This window comes from Pelobates fuscus, chromosome 8 (assembly GCF_036172605.1).
Source record: "Pelobates fuscus isolate aPelFus1 chromosome 8, aPelFus1.pri, whole genome shotgun sequence".
Taxonomy (NCBI): domain Eukaryota; kingdom Metazoa; phylum Chordata; class Amphibia; order Anura; family Pelobatidae; genus Pelobates; species Pelobates fuscus.
Window position 1 is genome coordinate 19,406,998 of NC_086324.1, and position 22,672 is coordinate 19,429,669.

General features: G+C 39.2%; 1 protein-coding gene across 1 annotated transcript in view; it reads right to left on the minus strand.

Moving 5' to 3' along the window:
- The window catches only part of ZRANB3 (zinc finger RANBP2-type containing 3), a 158,620-nt gene that overhangs the window by 84,857 nt on the left and 51,091 nt on the right, over window positions 1–22,672 (minus strand). Inside the window, exons 4-9 of the mRNA XM_063429370.1 lie at window positions 21,110–21,288; window positions 20,097–20,328; window positions 17,054–17,139; window positions 15,550–15,721; window positions 10,350–10,484; window positions 1,694–1,813 (exon numbers count right to left, since the gene is read on the minus strand). Of these exons, the coding sequence (XP_063285440.1) occupies window positions 1,694–1,813; window positions 10,350–10,484; window positions 15,550–15,721; window positions 17,054–17,139; window positions 20,097–20,328; window positions 21,110–21,288 (924 nt within the window). The remainder of the gene's footprint in view (window positions 1–1,693; window positions 1,814–10,349; window positions 10,485–15,549; window positions 15,722–17,053; window positions 17,140–20,096; window positions 20,329–21,109; window positions 21,289–22,672) is intronic.

Consider the following 22,672-nt stretch of genomic DNA (forward strand, 5'->3'; position numbering starts at 1 on the left):
GACATGGAGTTCCGATAAGCCAATCAAACTTGGACCTCCAACCTATATCTGAAAATGGGGAATCAATGGCTGAAATTTTACATTCATCTTATGACAAAGTGGGCATGAAACAACACTCCAAAGAACCACACAGATCAGATGCAGTATGTACTTTACGTTTTTTTTTTATTTATTTTTTTATTACTTTTCATTAGGTTAAATAATTATTAGTTTGGGGGGAGGGGGGGTTTAAGCTCATCCTCCCTCCCAACCTGCAGTGTTTTTCTTTTTAAGAGTGCAAAAACCAGAGTTTGATATTGTCATATAAGTTACACAAGTCTTTTTTTTTCTATTCAGACTTTTTCTCTTTGTGTAGGTTGGATTCCTCAACATAGTTCACTAATTTTAAGACTTACACAGAGGAGTTCTCAATCTAGAAAATCAACCCAATCAGTTTGCATAAAGATAATATTTCAGGCACCACGTACTGCAGAGATCGTAGGGGTACGTGGGCTCTTCACTAATTTTAGGGTCCTTATTTCCCTTGTATTTTTTTCACTGCAAACAGCATTCTTCAAGTGTATGGGTAATATTTGTAAAACTATAGATGTACTCTTCCCAAGTCTTATTTTTAAATCATTTGTTACCTTCACAGGGACGTTTCCTCCACCTTTTTCCTGCATATTCACTGAAAATTAAATTGATCTATGTATAGGCACTGGCACAGGCCTTCATGTTCCCTACAGTTGACTGGAATGCAAAATATATTTTAAAGGGGAACATCACTGAATAAAACTTTAGAAATCGCCTATAACTTGCATTAACCTTTTTTCAAGGTGTGTGCGGATTTATGTTAAACATACATTAAATATTTAGCAACTGGCACCATAATCCTATAAATTCCTGGCACAGCCAAGGCACATGCTCCATTGCAGAATCAGAAATATAGACATTAAGGAATATTTATCAAAGTGTTCTGTTATAAAAAAAAAAAAAAAGGGGTGAAAAAGCGTAAAGGGGATTGCCCAACATTTTCATGGTGATTGGCCCACTTTTATAACACAATACTATGATAAATCGCCCACATATTCTTTTATCTCTCCTGTGCTCTCCTTTACAACAGAGCTTATAACAGTGATTGACAGGGAGTCAAGAAAGAAGCATTTTTTTTCAAACATCACAAGCACTTATTTGTAAAATAGAAGTATAAAATATAAGCATAAACATAATGCTGTAGCCATGTTGGTGATTTGAAGTGCTTATGGTGCTTGCAGTCTGTATGTGCAGTGTGTTGCTATGAAAAGCTGCTCATACGGAGATTATTTAATCTGCAGATAGATGTGTAACTCCACCTCCGACAGAGTCATTGAGACGTCATCAGCCAGTCCAGAACTCGAGTTCCGAGCTGACTAATGTCAATTCTGTGCATATTTCTATGCACAGCTGTCTCTTACCTAATGAATGGCCGGCATGATCGGCATCCAATTCAACAGCCAGATAGGTGTCACAGCCAGTCACAGAGGAGACCAGGCCTCGGAAATGACCAGGTAAGAGGGCAACGCATTGCAAAATGTTTTGCCCCTTTACCACGAAACGGGGCAAGAGTAGTCCTAACATCAAAACCACTGCAGGTGATTATGATACTTGAAGTAATATTTTAAAAATTCTATGAAGTGACAGTTCCCCTTTAAGTCTGCATATCTGATAAGCCTACCTTGCTTTCAATGACTGCCTCAGTGCATGCTTGCAGCATGGACAGGTGATGAGCAAATACCAGGAATTTCAGTTTTTCATTTTCAAGCATCATCTTAATATAATCTTTCACCGCTCCAGCCTGGAAGAAACAGGTTTGTTTTTTTTCCTTTGATAATCAGAATTTAGTACTTGCTATGTAACAGAACAAGGGGCACAAAACAAAACAAAATAGATGAGATAGAGAGGTACACAGCTTCATCCTCTACAGGTAGGTACCAGTGTAGTAAAGACCAAATATATTGGTACTACATAAATAATATTTAAAAATACCAATGCTGAGCCTCCTATAGCCGTTTAGCAATCATTGAAGAAGAAAAAAAAAAAAAGATTTAAAGCGTTTGCAAAAGGTAGTGTAAGCAGGGTGCAAATAGTTTAATTCATCATTTTGCTGGTGGATTTATATATATATATATATATTTACAAGAAGTGGTACATTTGCAGATGACCCTTAAACAGCTCTCCTCATTCATGACAAACAATGATTTAGGCTATTTCCATTAGATGGCTTAAACAGCTGCTAATATTATCTTGCAGTGTAACTTCATTTGCATTGTTGTTATGAAAGAGGCCATACTGCCAGTAAGTTAAACTGGTACGAATACACATCTCCATTCAATGTCCAATTGCGGAGTGCTATATTGGCTTTAAATTATAGAAAAGCACTTTCATCAGGCCTTACATAAAAACAAGGAAAGAATACCGAAACTAAAACCCAAAAAATCACCCTGATAAAGGGGACATGTTGCTGCAAAAACATTGGGGCTCTAGAACCCCATTAAAGTTAAAGTGATTTTTTTTAATTTTATATCCAATGATGTTTTGATGCTCTTGGGCTTTTGATTTATTGCAATTTTGATGTTATTACAAGACAAGGAGGCTGATATTGCTTAACCCTTTCTTTACCGAACCACAATAGCGGCAAAGAAATAATACACCCAAAAGAAAAAAAAAATGAAAAATCCCAGGTATACAACACCCAAGGCAAAGTAAGCTATTATGGACTCTGTAGACCCCTTCTTTCATCACCATCGATTGTGCAACTACATATCAATGTAGCTTCCCATGTACCTTTCTCAGCTTAGTCTTATTTATATTTTCATTTATTAAAAGCTATTTGTAAGTTTCTAACTATTTTTTTTTTATTTGTGATGCCCTATAAACAGCACTTTATCATGTGAAACAAAACAAAGGTCCTGAATAAAGCCCCTGCGGCGAAACGCGTTGCGTATTGGCTCCAATTTTGCGTTTATTCTATTTAAAATAATCTATTTTTAACTATTGTATTAATATTGAATATATTACTAGTTGTAACCTCTATCCTGTTTGTGGATGTATCTACCAACCTGAATCAGTCTAACTTACTGAAGATTGTATGGCATCAAAGACCTGTTGGTAAGTCCAACTTTGCCTCTGTCTTCGTCCCCACTACCTGGAGGGGGAAGACTCCGTAATTTTTTCTATTCCGGGAAAGACAGCACCTGTGGGTTTCCACACAATTCGCGATAAAACTGATTTGTATGCCTGTTCAGTCTCTTATACCACTTCCCATCTTGTTTTCTCTCCAGGGTCGACTTCTCATAAACATATAATTTTCCACTCTTCAGGAGCTTGGGTTTGGGCTGGTGCCTGGCTTGGAACATGAATCCCGTTTAGTCTTCTAATACCATTATCCTACAATTGCTCACTTCTCTGTATAAGGTTGGACATTCATACGGGACGTTGAATTTCTGCAGGTCTGCGATTTATTTGGCTCATTTGATCAGTGTTCAGTGAGTCAACATCTGTTGGTGTGCCCTCTACTTAAGGCACTTGGCTTTCCTGCAAGATGATGCTATTTAGCTACGTGGGACTTTTTGTGCGTTCCCTTTTTGACTCGTGTTCTTCTAATCCAGAACTTTCATTGTGGCAACTTTCGGCTAAGCTTGTCACCCTATTTGACCTTATTTCATGTAAGAGGGTTTCTGACATCTGGGCGCTGGACTTTTGGGCTCGCTCTTTCACCCAAGATGGGAAGGTGTTTGATATATCTCAACGTACCAAGACTTCTATTAGAAAGGTCACGTATCTGACTTTCTGGTTTTATTTTCCATATGTCTTGTGTTTATAGGAATTTGAGCAATGCACAATTGCTTATAGACATCCTTCTCGTCCTCAGCTTTCCTTTAGGCACTCTGTTTTACCGTGCCTAATATGACTGGTTCACTGGGTTAAATGGATCATGTCACAGGAAAATATGGATGCCACTGCATTTGAGGGGCATTCATCTAGAGCAGGGGTTCTCAACCCAGTCCTCAAGGACCCCCTACCAGTCCAGGATTTAGGGATTACCTGGGTGTGTCTAACATGTTTAGAAAAATAATAATAAGAAAACAAACACCTTAGACACACCCAGGTAATCCTTAAATCCTGGACTGGTAGGGGGTCCTTGAGGACTGGGTTGAGAACCCCTGATCTAAAGGAGAGGCTGTTTTCAAAGTCTTTTTGCTTGGTGGACGTCTGGATGATTTGATACGTACGGCTAATTGGTCTTGTACGTCTACATTTCGTGATTTTTATTTTAAACATATTGTGCATGTGTTTTTTTGTTTTTTTTCTTTGCTCATCGCTCATACTTAAACTTGGAATATGAACCTCAGTGTCTTGTAACAAAATTACATAATTTTACTATTTCATGATGGAAAGTTATGGTTTTATAAAGACAGGAGGGCAAGTATTGTTCCAACCGGCGATGCGTTTGATTTTTGCATTTTTCTTCCCACCCTTTATTTTTTTTTTCTTTGGATGTGTTTTATTCACAGGTTCCTTTTTGGCTGTGGTGAGTACACTAGTGGTGTGGGATAGTTACATGTGTTGTTTTCTTTGTGCACCTTATTGTTTTATCTGCATGATGATTTAAATGTGTTTGGAATGCTGTTATTTTCTTGAATTTTATATTATCTAAACATTGGGCTCCTGTGCGTTCTCTTTTGTTTGCAGTACGTTTGGTTCACTATTTTCCTTGTGAATCTCAGGCAGTTGTTTGCAGTTGATGGAGACGTGTCTCTGTGTCTTTAATAAAATCATGACTTTCCATCACGAAATAGCAGAATCATGTGATTCAGTCAGTTGTCTTTTTCATTTTAGATTCTGTATTGGTAATTATAGAATCAAGGATTTGTTCATTTGAGCTATTAAGTCTTGAGAGTGGTTTTCTCTAATTTAGTGCTACATGTGATGTCCAGTATAGCTGTATTACTACAGTGAGAAGGGCAATTTTGCAGAATAATAGAGGTAAGGACACAGAGTGGGAATGGAGAATATTAAATTATTATTACTATTATTTAGAAAACAAAAAATAGAAGTAATAATAGTACCCAAATTAATGTTAACTTACAAATTCACTAAGTCTTGTAATGGTGTATAAAGTGCCAATGCTGTGAGCTGCATAACTCACTATATCGTTAAATGGAAATATAATGGTAAATAATTGCTCAAAGTTATAGAGTAAGCAACAGCAACATGTGGAGTTTAATGGCAACCATGCATTTATGTTATAGTTTTATATTTAACTTCCCCTTTAAACAGATATGAACACAGTTATTCTCTAGGTGTCTGGAGGGTAAGGCGGAGGGGGAACACCTTGACTGGTAACTGTTTGTTTCACTTTTTAAGTGACAATAACACTTTCACTACTTGGAAGGTGATAAATAAGCAACTGTGCTATATGTCTTGCTTACGCAAGTACTGCATTTGTTATAAAGCTTCCATATATAGCATGCAAATCCTGAATCCAACATATAAAAACAGACCAAAAGATTTAATTTCAGGGGGGCGAGAGGGGAGAATAATACAAATAAAAATATTCTAACAGCTAGTGACAACACTTTGGAATGTAACCTATATAATTGTGATTTATGTGTGAATTTAAAGGGTAGCTAGAGACAATCTTGGCTCAGCTTAAGAATGTATTTCCCGTCAGTCCACACATAAGCGAATAGACGAGAGAGCTATTTCGATTTTGTCTACTTTCCATTGTAGGAAGCCTTCTCTATGTAATGTTCCTATACAACATCAGTTTAGCATTATAGATTTTAATTTTGATTAATAATTTACCACTAAGTACTGCAGCCCAGTGGGCAGAGATTCTGCTTTAGCACAGATTGGGCAAGCCACTAATGGGGGGAAAATAATCCGGCTCTCTGAGATTGCAATGTTGTAATATTCTGTAAGAGGCTGTGGTGCCCACATGGTTAAATCCGTGCCCTATAAGACAACGACTGGAAGAAAAGAACAAATGTATTAATAAAATATTTATTATAATGCTCTCATTAAAGAGCGTGCCTGAAATATAAGATACTTCAATTGTTGTCCCTTCCCAAACTCTTGAGACTATTTACGAACATTCTTTTATTCTAATGATAATTTCACCCAGCAAGAACAATGTGTCACTTATAAATAATAGAAATATGTAAAGTTTGGGTGCTCATTAATAATTCATGTTACTAAAGTCTATAAAGTGAGCGTCTGAAACCAACAACAGTTTAGGGAGAACTGGATGAAACCTGGGTGTTTTGCACAATATGGAATCACAATGAATATTTTTAAGAGATAAAAATTGTGAATATTTAAAAGATGTATATAACTTTCCAATTTACATAACACTGCCTTAATTACCTATTTGACTCTAGGTACTGCAAACGAGCAACAGATTTTCCAGGAAATAGTGATTTTTCTTTTTTTGGGTTGATAATATTTTTGAACCATAAATTACAAAGCATCAAGAAGCTAGGCTGTTCTTTCAAATAATTTAACTGTTTTTTGGTGAATTTAGAAAACATTTTCTGAATCTATGGAATTCAAATGCGTGTGTCATAAAAGTTGCGATGGATATTGAGCCAGTCATCAATAGCAAGTATCTACATTTGTTTTTTCTCCAGAGAAATTGTACATTCCTTGGGATAGCCCTATGCACATCCCAAGCATTCTGTAATTCCATTACTGCTTCCACTGAAAGACAATTACAGGTATTGAATACCCTTTAAATAATGTAAAACAGATCACATATCCAATGCTGTCATTTCACCATAACAGTGTGCGTTGTAAATTAAATCAAACTTAACAGAAACAGGCAGCAGATGTTACTGTTTGCATGTCAGGATGGTTTATGCCAACCCATCCTTTCTTCAAAAGCTCTCACTGCAATCAGCACCAAGCAGGACTTGATGCAGAAGTCACTTGGCCGTGGTGTTGACATATGTTGTTCTTGCCATGATGTGTACATTACATACCTGAATATAACTATGTCCTGCAATAAAAACAATAATATACAAGAGATGCAGCAAAGAACGCAATCTCTGATCTAATTCACTTTAACAAGGTTTCCTGCCCCTTTAACCCCTTAAGGACACATGACGTGTGTGACATGTCATGATTCCCTTTTATTCCAGAAGTTTGGTCCTTAAGGGGTTAAAGGACAACTAGAGGCACCCAGCCCACCTAATCTCAATGACGTACCCTGGGTACAGTTGCTCTGAAGTTTTTACCCTACCAGTAGAGGAGATTCAAAAAAAAAAAAAAAAAAACAACCGAGTAAGTCTCGGAAGTCATGTGAGCAAAACAGCATATTGAATTCAATGCTGTCCTATGAGCAGCACATGGATGTGCAGGCACCACGCACATCATTTTCCAATACGCCTCTCTGAGGAGCACTGAACAGGTCATCACGGAGAGATCCGAATGACGCTGAGGGTGTCTCAGCGCTGGAATAAAAGTTAAAAAAAATAAAATAAATGTTTAACCCCTTAAGGACCAAACTTCTGGAATAAAAGGGAATCATGACGTGTCACACACGTCATGTGTCCTTAAGGGGTTAAAAAAAAAAATGAAATAAATTAATATTTTTATAGCGCCAACAAATTCTGCAGCACTTGACACCTCAGAAATGGTGTATCGGGGGAGGTAATAAAATTAAAGTTTTAACATACCGGATGACGGATTTGCAGCCTCTTAGCAAAGGTGGCATATATGAACAAAGAAGAAATTTTTTTTTACCAGCATCCAAAATATATAAAAAGAATGGGGAGAAAAGATGAAGCAGCTACAAAGTAGGCCAGAAAAAAAAATGGCAAGCCAATTTGATTAATCTACAAATGCTAGGTTTAAAATTAGGGCATAAGTCGTAGCATGATACATTGATGTAAGTACGGAAATAAGCGGAAGTTCTGCAGCAATCTCCATAGTTATTTATCTTTTTAATTGTACATTTTTATACATGGCCTGTTAAAAAGACCCAGATAAAATATATAAAAAAAAAAGTAAACTAGTTTGCCAATAATATCTAGCTTCAAATAGTGATATAATCAATTTACACTCGTGTTCCAGTGTGCCAGATATATTAATAGTAAATGTGATCGTTATGAATGATTTGTCTTCAGGTAATGGGAGGAAGATGTTCCCTATGGTGCTTGGTGCTGACATCTTCTCATATAGATACATTGTTGTCTACTAATCTAAAACATGCCATTATTAGAAGGAGAACAGTTTCCATGGCAACTGTGAGTCATAAACCTTTAGTGGGTGTTTGGGTCTTTTTGCCTCAAGAAACAGCATCTGGCTTGGCAAAAAAGCTGTTGTTTTTGAGAGAAAAAGAAGAAAAAAAAATAATAAAGAGGAATGAAATGTATGCGATATTCAATATTTCTGTCCTAGCACAAAAAATAAGGCTGCAATACAGTATTAGAATTCCCTGGGCACAATAGTTTACACTTTGGTTCAGCTGGTCAACCTGATATGATATATATACATTTTTATTTATTTATTTTTTAATTTAGACAAAAATATAAAGAGAATGATCGTATCAAGTTCCCTTTTCTAAGTTCCATTAATTCAAAATTAGGCAGCAGTGCATTGAACTGAAAGGAGAAAGTGCTTTTCCATTTTACTGAATTTGCAGAAGAAAATACTATTCTTACAGACATCTTGGAATGTCGTACTACCTGCAACTCCCAGTATGCACATTTGATGTATGTATGTGTTTTGCACATTCGCCAGTTGGTGCACGTGGTGTACAGAGTGAGGAGGCAGCTAAAACAGGGCTTAACTTCCAAGCAAATGCATTTTTTTTCCCTTTCCTTTTCATTTAACATGATGAAATTCTAAAAATTGTGGTTGCTACCAGCTGTCACTCAACTTTTTATTGTGTGACAGCTGACAAAACAGGGGACTGCTTGCACAGCGGAAGCAAGATATTACATCTGCGATGCCTTATGTCCTCTCATGGCTTTTCAATATTCTAGGTACAAAAAAAATAATCTAATTTGTGGCATCAATCAAGGAGTAACAAGTGGCAAATTCAATACACACTCAAAAATATATTTTATACAAATGTACAAAACAGGCCCTGCGTACCACCCTTAAATGACCTTATCTGTGCTCATTGTCCTATGAACAGTGCTACTAGCTAATCCAAAAAGATTGCAATTTCTTGCTCAAAAAAATAAAACAGAGCTTGTAATTAGCTTATAATTCTTCAGTAGTCTCTAAAGAGTTGGTCAATTTCTGGGTCTGCCTTAACATGATATTCTGATTGACAACGGTTCCACCGAGAAATGGCACGATCTAAATAGGCCACATGGGTCTTAATGGGACACTCCATTGCCCAAATACAAAATAAATTAAAATCACCTATTCGTAAATATACCCCAAAAGAAATGAAAGACAGAAAAAGTATTTCAGCTTAATATCTTAACATTAAATACTCAAAATAACTTTAACTTAGTGAAGCAATTTTGGCGCATAGATCATGCCCCTGCAGTCTTACTGCTCAATTCTCTGACATTTCGTTAAAGGACCACTACAGGGGCCCAGACCACTTCAGCTCAATGAAGTGGTCTGGGTGCCAGGTCCATCTAGGATTAACCCTGCCTGATGTAAACATAGCAGTTTCAGAAAAAATGCTATGTTTACATTAGGGTTAATCCAGCCTCTAGTGGCTCTCATTGACAGCCGCTAGAGGCACTTCCGTGCTTCTCACTGTATTTTCAGCGTCCATAGGAAAGCATTGAGACTTATTCACACATAGGAGGCTCCTGCAGGCGCTAGCAGGCTACTAACAGAGAACTGAGATAAGAAAATGTAAATTAAACACACTGCAACAAAGGAAGTTTAAATAAAATACATACATTACTCTTTACAGGGCTTGTGTACAGGGGTTATGTAATTCACAGGCAGCGGAGTTGTGATTAGGGCTGCATAGTGATTTAACTCCTAAATAGCAGAGAATTGTGCAGTGAGACTGCAGGTGCATAATAAACGCACCAAAACCACTTCATTAAGTTGAAGTTTATTTGGTGCTTCAAATATCCCTTTAATGTTCACTTCTATTTTGTCATATAAGCAGTATAAGTAATACAAAAACACGTAACCTTTGATTCTCTTCAACTGAGATAACCGTATTACTATTTTGATCCGCAATAACAAATATATTTTACAATGTAAGTGCCGAGTGAAATACTGCCATTTCATACCTACACTCTTGAACTATGCATTTGCCATTGTAATGCTAGTAATGAAGGCAATATTTTCTGATTTACATGTTATGATCTTTGAAAAGATAAGAAAGAACTTTAAATATATACCTTGGCAATTGCAGTTTGCTTATACATGCGCGTTATCTGGCTCATGACCTGGATAAAGGGGTTGCTGGACTCAGAGCCCCCAGAATCTGGAAACCTTATCAGTTTCTCCCACTCTTCAAAACTGCTGTTCATTTCCTGTGCGAAAAGAAAAGGAGCTGTTTACGGTACAGAAAGGGCAGGCAGATTAAAGCAGCTGTGAGCAGTGTCCCACATTCTGTCAGCAGCAGAGAAAAATCGAACACACACAACAATGAACAAAAGCACTATGAAAACAAAAATAAAGTAAAAACATTTCTAGCACCTATAACATAACATATAACTTTAAAAAAAAAAAAAAAAAATTGGATCAAAACGCAGAGGAGGGTCAGTCACGTGAGCCTGCCAAATATAGACGTGTAGCAAGAAAGAGCTATGAGGAGTGGTAAGATTAGGATGTTCTCTTTTCAGCAAAATAAATCAATAGGGAGAAAAAGGGTTCGTGGCAAATTACGCTCAGAGAATATACGACAGTATATTTAATACAGGAGACTCATTATTTAAAAGTCTGCAGGTTGTTTTCAGGGAATTGTATTTTAACTGAATGGGGACACTAGCAGAGTTCTCTAGTTAACTTCTTTTAGCCCCATGGGGGTGAAGAGATGGTACCAAAAAAAACATGCATCAATGTATCATTCTGACAGTCTCATTTATCATTTGCATAATAATGAGGAGGCTTGCTTAGAGATTATGACAATCTAAAGAGCTATGTGAGCATAATATTTGAGATTAGAAAATAAGGGGGTTATTTACCACTGTATGTGACCGTATATTGAACATAAATTATATGAACAATATGCATGAAAATGACAGCAACTGGAAACTAGAGGTATTTTTGTAAGGTGTACCGTAAGCAGGGCCGGACTGGCCCACCGGGATACCGGGAAATTTCCCGGTGGGCCGCGGCACCTGGGGGCTGCAGAGGTATGTGCCACCGGGTGGCCGGTCCGGTGGCACACTCAGAGGGGGCCGGCCGCTTTCCACGCTGGTGCCGCCGGGCCGGGTGGCAGCCTCGCCGGTCCGGCGGCACTTCTAATGCTGAGGACGGAAGGAGGAGGAGGAGGAGGGAGGAGCATGTCTCTGTACCATGCTCCCTCGCGGTTCCTGTGCTGTGAATTGTGGGAACCGCGAGGGAGCATGGTACAGAGACATGCTCCTCCCTCCTCCTCCTCCTCCTTCCGTCCTCAGCATTAGAAGTGCCCGGCGGCACCAGCGTGGAAAGCGGCCGGCCCCCTCTGACTCCTCTCAGGTAAATGGAGGAGAGGAGGGGATGGGGGATAATATAGAGACAAAAGGGGGGGGGGGGGGAGATAATATAGAGACAAAAGGGGGGGGGGGGAGATAATATAGAGACAAAAGGGGGGGGGGGGATAATATAGAGACAAAAGGGGGGGGGGGATAATATAGAGACAAAAGGGGGGGGGATAATATAGAGACAAAAGGGGGGGGGGGATAATATAGAGACAAAAGGGGGGGGGATAATATAGAGACAAAAGGGGGGGGGGATAATATAGAGACAAAGGGGGGGGGGATAATATAGAGACAAAAGGGGGGGGGGATAATATAGAGACAAAAGGGGGGGGGGGGATAATATAGAGACAAAAGGGGGGGGGATAATATAGAGACAAAAGGGGGGGGATAATATAGAGACAAAAGGGGGGGGGATAATATAGAGACAAAAGGGGGGGGATAATATAGAGACAAAAGGGGGGGATAATATAGAGACAAAAGGGGGGGATAATATAGAGACAAAAAAGGGGGGAATATAGAGACACAAAAGGGGGGGATAATATAGAGACAAAAGGGGGGATAATATAGAGACAAAAAAGGGGGGATAATATAAAGACAAAACAGGGGGGATAATATAGAGACAAAAAAGGGGGGAATATAGAGACACAAAAGGGGGGGATAATATAGAGACAAAAAAGGGGGGATAATATTGAGACAAAAAAGGGGGGATAATATAAAGACAAAACAGGGGGGATAATATAGAGACAAAAAAGGGGGGGATAATATAGAGACAAAAGGGGGGGATAATATAGAGACAAAAAAGGGGGTATAATATAGAGACAAAAAAGGGGGGCATAATATAGACACACAAAAGGGGGGATAATATAGAGACACAAAAGTGGGGACTATAGAGACACAAAAGGGGGGATAATATAGAGACACAAAAGGGGGGATAATATAGAGACACAAAAGGGGGGGAATATAGAGACACAAAAGGGGGGGGAATATAGAGACACAAAAGGGGGGGGGAATATAGAGACACAAAAGGGGGGATAATATAGAGACAAAAAAGGGGGGGATAATATAGAGACAAAAAAGGGGGGATATAGAGACACAAAGGGGGGGGATAATATAGAGACAAAAAAGGGGGGATAATATAGAGACACAAAAGGGGGGATATAGAGACACAAAAGGGGGGGGAATATAGAGACACAAGGGGGGAATATAGAGACACAAGGGGAGGGGGGGAAATAAAACCGAGATAGGGAAGAAAGAGACAGTGGGAGAATAGAGAGAGACAGAGGGGGAGGGAGAGTGAGACACAAGGGGAGAAAGAGGGGGATAGAGAGATAGTAGAGAGGGAGAGAGAGACAGGGAGAAGGGGGAAAAAGAGACAGAGGGGAAGAGAGAGATACACAAAGGGAGGGAGAGTGAGACACAAGGGGAGAAAGAGGGGGATAGAGAGATGGTAGAGAGAGACAGGGAAAAGGGGGGAAAAGAGACAGAGGGGAAGAGAGATACACAAGGGGAGGGGGAGAAAGAGGCAGAGGGGGAAGAGAGTGACTGGGAAGGAGAGGGGTGACATGGACACAGAGGAGCAGTGAGGGGGAGAAAGAAATATATATATATATATATATATATATGACTGGTGGATCCAGGGGGGGCAACGGGCAATTGCCCTTTCCCCCCCAGATGCTCTCCCCTGCTGGCCAATGCAAGGCTGGCACTGTCCAAGCACCATGTGCCTTCACGAACCGGAGGGGAGATCAGAGATATCCCTCCCTGTTCTGGAGGCACCATGCAGGCAGCCAGCAGGGGAGGGAGGAAGAGAGGACCCGGGAGCTCAGCCTGCAGCTCCTCCGGGTCCTTCTTGCGCGAGTACAGAACGTTGCCGCGGTTACAGTGGTAACGCTCCAGCTCTCGCGAGAGTTAACTCTAGCGCTGGAGCTACGGGCTAGAGTTCACTCTCATCACTGCGACCTCTAGCCCCATACACACACCCAGACCCCCCCACACACACAGCCCCACACACCAAACCTTTCACACAAACTGCACCCCTCACACATTGCACCACTGCTCCTATACCCTACTACAGCCCCATATCACAGCAGACCCCAGGTAAGTTGTCAAACTGTTCTTAAACGGTTTGACTACTTACTCTGGGAGCGGGTCCCGGCACTCCTGGCACCATAACCACTACACAGAGCAGTAGTGGTTATTGTGCATGGATTATTTCTTTAAATCTATAAGTGCCCCTCCCAATGTCAGGCTCTGGATCCGCCACTGGTGTGTGTGTGTGTGTATATATATCATGTATATTTATGTGTGTATTAGTTATATATATAGAATTATGCCTATTATATTTACACATGTATTAATGTACATATATATATCCGTAATACACAGAGAAATGTCATTGATATGTACAATATGTAATAAGCAGATATTGGCCCAGTCTTGTTGCTAGGTACATACTCCAGCACAATAACATATTTAAAGTGAAGAGTGCACCCACAGGACCTCAAAATAAACAAGATAACGTAATTTTTTACAGTTGTGCCCTACATACATTCACCATTTCAGTCCCATTACCAAGCTTTCCTTAATATGTCATGGTAGTTGGACTGAAACATTGGTTATATGCAAAGACACGTCTGCTTAAAAAAGCCTATATGTGCTTTTTTTCACGTTGGAGTAATAATTTTTAATCTTAAATGATCTTTTCTAACGCTGTATCTGCACGCTATGCTGGCGCGACGCATTATGGGGCTGGTAAATATTTTTTTCCAGGGCTGCTTTTAGTTCCCAGTCCGGCCCTGACCGTAAGGGGATTGTACAATAAATATAGAGCAGGCACACCAACTTATAAAATATGAAGCAATTTGACATATGAGTGGACTCTAAAACCCGTATTCATAAAGAAATGAACCCTAAGAATATTGTGACAACAAAAAACTCACAGGGTCCTTTCCAGTGTACAGCATTTATTTTCTAGAAACAGAACAATTAACCGTCAAAAGAAAATGGTCATGATTTTTTTAAGTAATATAGCATTTGAGTAAATATATATTGTCAGTGCAACCCCTTGGGGCAGCCAATTTTCAGTCTTCTTTGGTAGAAAGCACAATATATCTAACCGAAAACTATAAAGTAAAACTATGCAGTCATGGATGACATCATGGGGAAACTGAGTATCTTAAAAATGGACAATTTCAGACCTTCAAACGGTGCTGTGTGTTAACAGATACGTGTGCTGCTTCTGACTAAAGAGGCAGCACTGGAAAAAAATAAAACATGTATGTATTCATTACAATTCATTAAACACCACCAGAAATCTATTAAATTTAGTTTTGAAAAAAATGTGTAAAAAAAATTGTGGCATTGCTGGTGTAGGGATTTCTACAGAGTTATACTCCACATGGGAACAAGAACTGCAGTTTTAGAAGCTGACCTGCAAAGGAGTAAGATTGAAAACTTCTCTGTCTGAATTTTTTTTTATTTTAAAAAAAGCACTGACCAGAGGTCCTACGACTACATGCTCTGTCTGTGGTCTTTGAGAGAAGCCTGCAAGTATGGCTCGATAAAATTGCAACATATATCATAGCTTACCACTCTAAAGCTCAGAATGTTACTGGGTAGCCTTGCTTCAACAGAGTAGCTTTAATACATCACGTCGCTTTTTTTTGAATGAGCAACAAGCAGAATTATTCCTTTGGTGTCATGGTGATTTGCCACAATTTTGCTCTTGCAGTTTTTGTTTTACAAAAAAAAAAAAAAACACATGCAATAATGCACAGTGCCTCTATATTTATAGACACGGACACATTTCCGATTAAATTTACATCATGCATCAACACAAATGCCAACTGAATCCTATGAAAGTCATCCGAAGGGCAAAGCAAGTTGCTCAGATCATTCGCACTGTGCAGTCTACCTTAGCTACATCTTTGGAAAGATCAAATGTAATCCGCTGTCTGATTTTAGGCGGGAGTTGAGTTAAAACCTCGGTTTTTAATCGCCTGATCATGATGCTGCTTAAACGCTGGTGTAATTCATCTAAATTGGATGCTCCTCTGTAATCCCATTGAGTCCTGTTGCCAAAGTATCTAGGGGTAAATTAAAAAAACAAAACAAAAAAAAAAATAAAACACACTTGAAAATTCTATCTAAAAAGCTATGTTAAACACTCTTGCTGCTGTAGAGGCCTGCAATGTACAAAAGAGCAATTGATGCAGGCCTCATTGACATGGAAGAGAGTTGACAGCATTAATATTCTTTGCAAGCTGTGACACCTTTTACAATACATTTCATAAACACCATCTAGATCTGTGTTGTTGAACACATGCATGCATTCCCAAAGGCACCCTTTGATCTGCAAAGCTTAAAGCAGACCAGTATCCTCAACAAACGGTGGAATTCAATTACAATTTTATAGCATTTTAGCTAAGTCAGGGTCTGGTGAGAGCCAGTGACTTAGATATTCAACACGAAGCATTAGCTTCTATTTAATGCAGAGCCCCAGTTACATACATTAATGGGAGCTGGGGCTGCCGCAGAGGCACATATCCTCAGGCATATTTATCATTCTTTCACAAAAAGGTGTATGGAGGGATACTTAAAATAGGAAGAAATAAATAAAAAAAAAAGTTGATATTTAACTTAAAATCACATTCTTTGACTAATAAGTACTTAAATAGGAAAAGTTATCAGTTGGCTGTAAACACCATGGCTGTAAAAATGTTAAGAAAAATATGACGCGGCACACTAACTTCTGTGCACGGCAATATGCTGGCTGTGCATTATAGGTGATATAATACAGAGTATTAAAGTTTCTGAAACTGAACAATGAATGTGTTAGATAAGCCAGTGTTTAACAGCTTGCCTTGTGAAGTTGTGCCCATGTGGGGGTTCTCACAAGTCACCCCCGCCCTGGGGCATCTAACACCTCATCCCCTCATCCCCAGTGACACCCACCCTACCCTTGTTAAGGTACCTAAGAACCCAGAATTTACAAGTTGTATCCCACTTAACTTGGTTTTAGGGAATTCTCGTACAGAGTAAACTTTACTGACATTTAATTACCATCATTAGAACATGGTATGCTGATGGAAATATTTCCCTGTAATGCCACAAATTAACAAGAACATGTGTGTGAGTCACTCGCAAGTCCCTCAGAACAAATCATGAAGCCTTGTCTATCTTTGATCAGTCTTCTTTTACGCAATCTCTCTGGCACTCAAAGGGTTACACGTCTACAAATCATGTCATGAAAGCTCACTTGAGAGTATAATAAGGGGTATTGCCTACCACTTCAATAAAAAGAAAGAATGGTAAAGAATACAGCTCAGTTTCTATAGGTAATAACCCTAGTTATCGCACATTTAATTAGCTAGGTACAAGCGATTATTAGAAAATAGAAGATTAATGGCAACAAATACCTGACATGAGCATTACAGTATCTCTTTGCGTAATCTGTCCACGTTCCAAACATTCTGGGAAATAAAGCATCGATCTGCATGAAAAGCTAAACAAGTAAAGACAGAAGACTTCATGGAATCATTGAATTCTTTAAAGGGTATTAGCATTAATTAAACTGATCTAATGGTGGCACTTTGCAGGTTATAACATTTGCTCGTATAGTGTGACAAACTTATCAAATGTAGATAAAATATTAGTTAAAGAATTGGGAAGCGATTGCTCCACAGAGAAACTCCTTGCACATAAAGAAACATATTTTGACACCTCCGTGTCACGGAACGCTAGTATAATGCTATTCCCACAATCACCCGCAAACTGCAATCCAAGCAAAGGTCGTAAAGCTCATAGCCAAGGTCTATACAGAGCTACACAACACAGGGACTGAGCCCTACAGCCTTACATCGGCCTCATGTCTGTACCCTTTACTCTTCTGGCTCGTCTAGTGTTTTAGTTAATTTTCAAATCACCTGGCTGTCACTATGGATTGCTATGTACAAGCTTCATACAGTATTACATCCTCTGTTTTGTAACAATTGCATATATACTCTATTTTTCATCTATTATAACTGTACTTAACCCTGAAAAAATTACAAATAAAGAATGTTTTAAAAAAAAAAAAAAAAAAACCATTTAATCACATCTATTTTTCAGTATTTCGGATCTCCACATTAGCTCCAATGTCTGCACCCCATTATACACACATTTAATATCTTTTATAGATTTGCTACATATTTTCACATTTTATTAAAAAATAATAAGTATTTTTCAATATATGTGTAAAATATCAGATAGAACTTGAGAGAACAATCCACGTGATTAACTTGTCAATGTATGGACCATGCTAATTGTCGTTCCTTCGCCTTTGAAATATTCGTGGACCCTTCAGTCTTGTGGTTAACTATGATGTCTCGGAGTACAAGCAGGGCTGTATTTGCCACGAGGCAAACAAAGCATTTGCCTAGGGTGGCACTTTCAGGAGGGCGGCAAAACACGCCACCCTAAGTGCCAAGGCAAGTGCTATGTTTGCCTCACCTCCTGGGGGGAGCAAGAGATGGCCGGCTGGCTCATGGTGTAGGCAGGTCGTGAGGGAGTGCAGCCCTCTGAGCTCTTCCTGCTCCCTCGCGCACCCTTCTATGATGCCGGGAGCCGCAATACATTGTCACTCAGGCCGCCGGCGGTGCGTGAGGGAGCAAAGCAAGAAGAGCTCAGTTCCCTTGCCACCTCTATTAAGGGCCTGTCCGCATATCCACCCAGCCGAGCACACAGAAGCCCCAGGTGTCTGTCCGCCCAGCTAGCAGCCCCAGCAAGGAGCCCAGCAACGGTGCGTGCGTGTATGTGTGTCAGTGAGTGTGTGGACGTCTATGTGTGTGTGTGTGTGTGTACGTCTATCAGTGTGTTTGTGTGAGTGAATGTGTGTGCCAGTCAGAGAGTGACAAATCAATGAGGATGTTTGTGTCAGTGTGTGTCTTTCAGTGAGTTTATGTGTATCTGAGTATGTGCATCTGTCAGTGAAAGTGTGGGTTGTTTAAACAGTGTGTGTGCCAATGACTGTATCTGTCAGTGAGTGTATGTCAGTGCATGTGTCAATGAGGATGCGCGTCTGTCGGTCAAAAAAATGGCCTTGACACGAAGTGGTGGTGCAAATTTAGATTAGGGGGGTGCCTGAATTTAGTCATGCCTAGGGCAGCACAAATCCAAGATACACCACTGAGTACAAGTAATATATTTCTGGAGAAAATAGGCAATGAGTAACGCACTGGGCATTTGAACTTTCCCTTGCAATTGTTTTTCCTAATGATCTGTTTTGTATAGAAACATAGAATGTGACGGCAGATAAGAACCATTCGGCCCATCTAGTCTGCCCAATTTTCTAAATACTTTCATTAGTCTCTGGCCTTATCTTATAGTTAGGATAGCCTTATGCCTATCCCACGCATGCTTAAACTCCTTTACTGTGTTAACCTCTACCACTTCAGCTGGAAGGCTATTCCATGCATCCACTACCCTCTCAGTAAAGTAATACTTCCTGATATTATTTTTAAACCTTTGTCCCTCTAATTTTAAACTATGTCCTCTTGTTGTGGTAGTTTTTCTTCTTTTAAATATAGTCTCCTCCTTTACTGTGTTGATTCCCTTTATGTATTTAAATGTTTCTATCATATCCCCCCCTGTCTCGTCTTTCCCCCAAGCTATACATGTTAAGATCCTTTAACCTTTCCTGGTAAGTTTTATCCTGCAACCCATGAACCAGTTTAGTAGCCCTTCTCTAAGGATTGGATAACATTTGATACTTTAAAAAAGAAATATACATTTTAAAAATATTATTTTTAATCATCCAAATACAAACATGTTTTACATTTATTAAATGTAAAGGAACATGCTGGGCATCATAATAACATCATCAAAAAGGAGGTTGTTATGGTGCCAGGAGGTCCCTACTTTTAGGGGTTAAACCATTCACAAACCGTCTAAACCCAGTGCCATACCCTGGAAGTCTGTGCTTTAAAGCGTTTATGAATGGGGAGCTGCTGAATGGCTTAGATTGTCAGCTCTAAGTCAATCAGCAGCACCACAGTCCGTTGCTGCCTGGGCCTTCCGTTATGAAGAATTTCAGAAAACGGAAAGATTGGGGCAGAGCAATCCAGTGCTGGAGCACAAATTTACTCCGAGTTTATCAAACACACTCTCCTAAAGGTAAACCAACGCCAAGGGCCTCCTGACACCATAACAATGTCATAACAGCTTCTTAACAACTAATATACATGTACCCACAGCAACCAGCTGTGAATTCCTGACAAACTACACAGAGAATAGACGTTGATCCAAATAAGTTCTAAATCAAACCAGGTCATACTAATATTTAACATTTGCTGGTGGTTTCCTCTAATCCAATGTACATGCACTAAGTGGATAGCAGTTATACAGTGAATTAGAAAAAAATACACTATTCTTATTAGAAGAAGAAAAAACCTACAGGTATCCATTATTCATATAACTAATCACCTCTTCAGGTCTTCCAAGAGCTGGTGTGCCAGTGAGAAGAAGGGCTCTTGTAGCTTTCTGAACAATTGGTAACAGGAGCTTGCTCCGAGACGCACTTTTAGATTTCATGTAGTGAGATTCATCCACTAAAACCACTCTGAAATGCTGTTTGTTTAATGCATCAATTAATGTCTTGGCATCAGAGGTTAACAAGCCGTACCCCAAGATCGTCACTTTACAAGTGGAGAGCTTCCTGGAAACAGAACAGAAAGCAATTTTCCATTAGCGGCTTACAGCAAGTTACTTAAATGGGTTAAAAAACTTTCAAGACCGAATTCTGAACTACAAAGAACTACCTGCTACAGTCGGCTTGGCTAAACATAATATGCATTATTGCTGTGGAATCCCTGCTGTCTCAAAGAGATAGTGAATGTAAAGGTATAAAACAAAATAAACATTGTGCACAGCTAAGTAATGAAATGTATTCGGTATGTTGTTATTTATATAGCGAAAACAAATTCCGCAGCGCTTTACAATGGGTGGACGAACAGATATGTAGTTGTAACCAGACAAGTTGGACACACAGGAACAGAGGGGTTGAGCGCCCTGCTCAATGAGCTTACATGCTAGAGGGAGTGGGGTATAGTGACATAAAAAGGTAAGGATAGTATTAGATTAGTGACAGTTGCAAGAGAGGAATCAGTCGGGAGCAATTAACAGTTTAATTGATACGCTTTTATGAAGAAGTGGGTTTTTAATGATTTTTTGAAGGAGTGGAGACTGGGTGAGCATCTAACAGAGGAGGGAAGTGAGTTCCACAGGAATGGTGCGGCCCTCGAGAAGTCTTGAAATACATGACTGAGCTTTCTAAGGAAAGCAAACCTTCATAATGCAATTTGGTTCTACATGATTCGGGCAATGGCTGGCAAAGCATTATACAAATTGTACTTCTGTAACAGTTGCGAAGCTATCCTGCTTAATGCAGGCTGGAACGAAGTTGAGTTTGGCAAACAATTAGGCAACTTTCGACTTACGCAACATCAGTCTTGTTCTCAATTATAGTGATATCTTCTGGTGACAGGTCTGGAATCCATTTCTCCATCTCTTCGATCCATGGGTATTTGAGCGATGATGGTACAACAATTAGTAAGGGCCACTCACTGCGGTAAACATAAGCCACTGCAATAGCTTGGATTGTTTTCCCAAGTCCCATCTAAATAGGAAAATATTTTACATTGATTGAAAAAGGGAGAAAAAAAATATATAAATATATAACAAATTTAATAATATATATAAATATATATATACATACATACACACACACACAGACACACAATGGACAAATACCAACGACTGAAAGAAGAGCTAGAATGGATGTGGAAAGTGACGGCACTAGTAGTCTCAGTTGTGATAGGAGCACTCGGGGCTGTGACTCCCAAGTGGCTTTAACAGATTCCAGGTGGGACATCTGAGATCGCTGTCCAGAAGAGTGCAGTTCCAGGAAAAGCCAAGATACTGTACAGAACCCTCTACCCAAGAATTAGGAATAAATATAGCACCCTGGAGGGATGCGAAAATAATTTGTGTGTGTGTGTGTGTGTATATGTATAGGTGGCGCAAAAATGTATCAAGCACTGCAGTAGTAAAGTTGATTTGTTATACATCTACTCATTTGCTAGGGTTTATCAGCAAACAATCATTGCAGGTATAAACTGAAATGAAACGCAAAGGAAAAAAAGGTGGGGGTGATGGTCAGACCCAGAATGAATTACATTTATATCAATTGTGGTGATTATCTGCCATTCGTGTAACAGAACGCAATAATAATCATTATGAGAAAATGGATGTATATATTTCTTGATATTTCAATACTGCTGAATGTCCATAATGGAACAGCAAATAAAACATACATGAAAAACACTTCCAATATATTCAGGCATTAAGCATATTTCAGCTAAATTATACTTCTGCAATCTACATGTGCATTTTCCTCTCCTTTAGCACAGCAATGAAAACCTCTTTATGTCACTCAAATACCTACATTTAGCACCTAAACCTGGAGGAGATTGTGTCAGCAACAACTTGATGCCAATAATTATCTTTCCATCTGAAGTGACAGGATGAACCCAAATATAGCAAATGCAAAGCAAAATATTCAAATAAAATGGCCAATCAGAGGCTGAGAGCAGTCATTTCACATTCATTTCCCAGGGCTGAACAGTCACCTTTTCTCTACACACAGCAATCAGACGAGGACTGGAATCTTAAAAAATAAGTTTGGAAGATTTTGTCTTTGCGAATGTTAGTAAAGAAATAAAAACAATATTACAATTATTCTGACGTTATCTGGAAAGGCACAACGGAATGGAGACATTGGAGACATAGCATCGACCTTCTGCCGATGAAGTTGCCCTGGAAAAATAAGTCTTCATAATAGTTATTAAAAGACCTTCTTAATTTCAGAAATTTGGAAACAGTGTCACGAGGGGGTTGGGAAGGTTAAACTGTATTTTATGCCTCCATAACATCATCTCAATTAGGAAGAAATATGGAAATATAAAAAAAGAGGTTTGGTGTACACGGCAGGTCTTATAGTT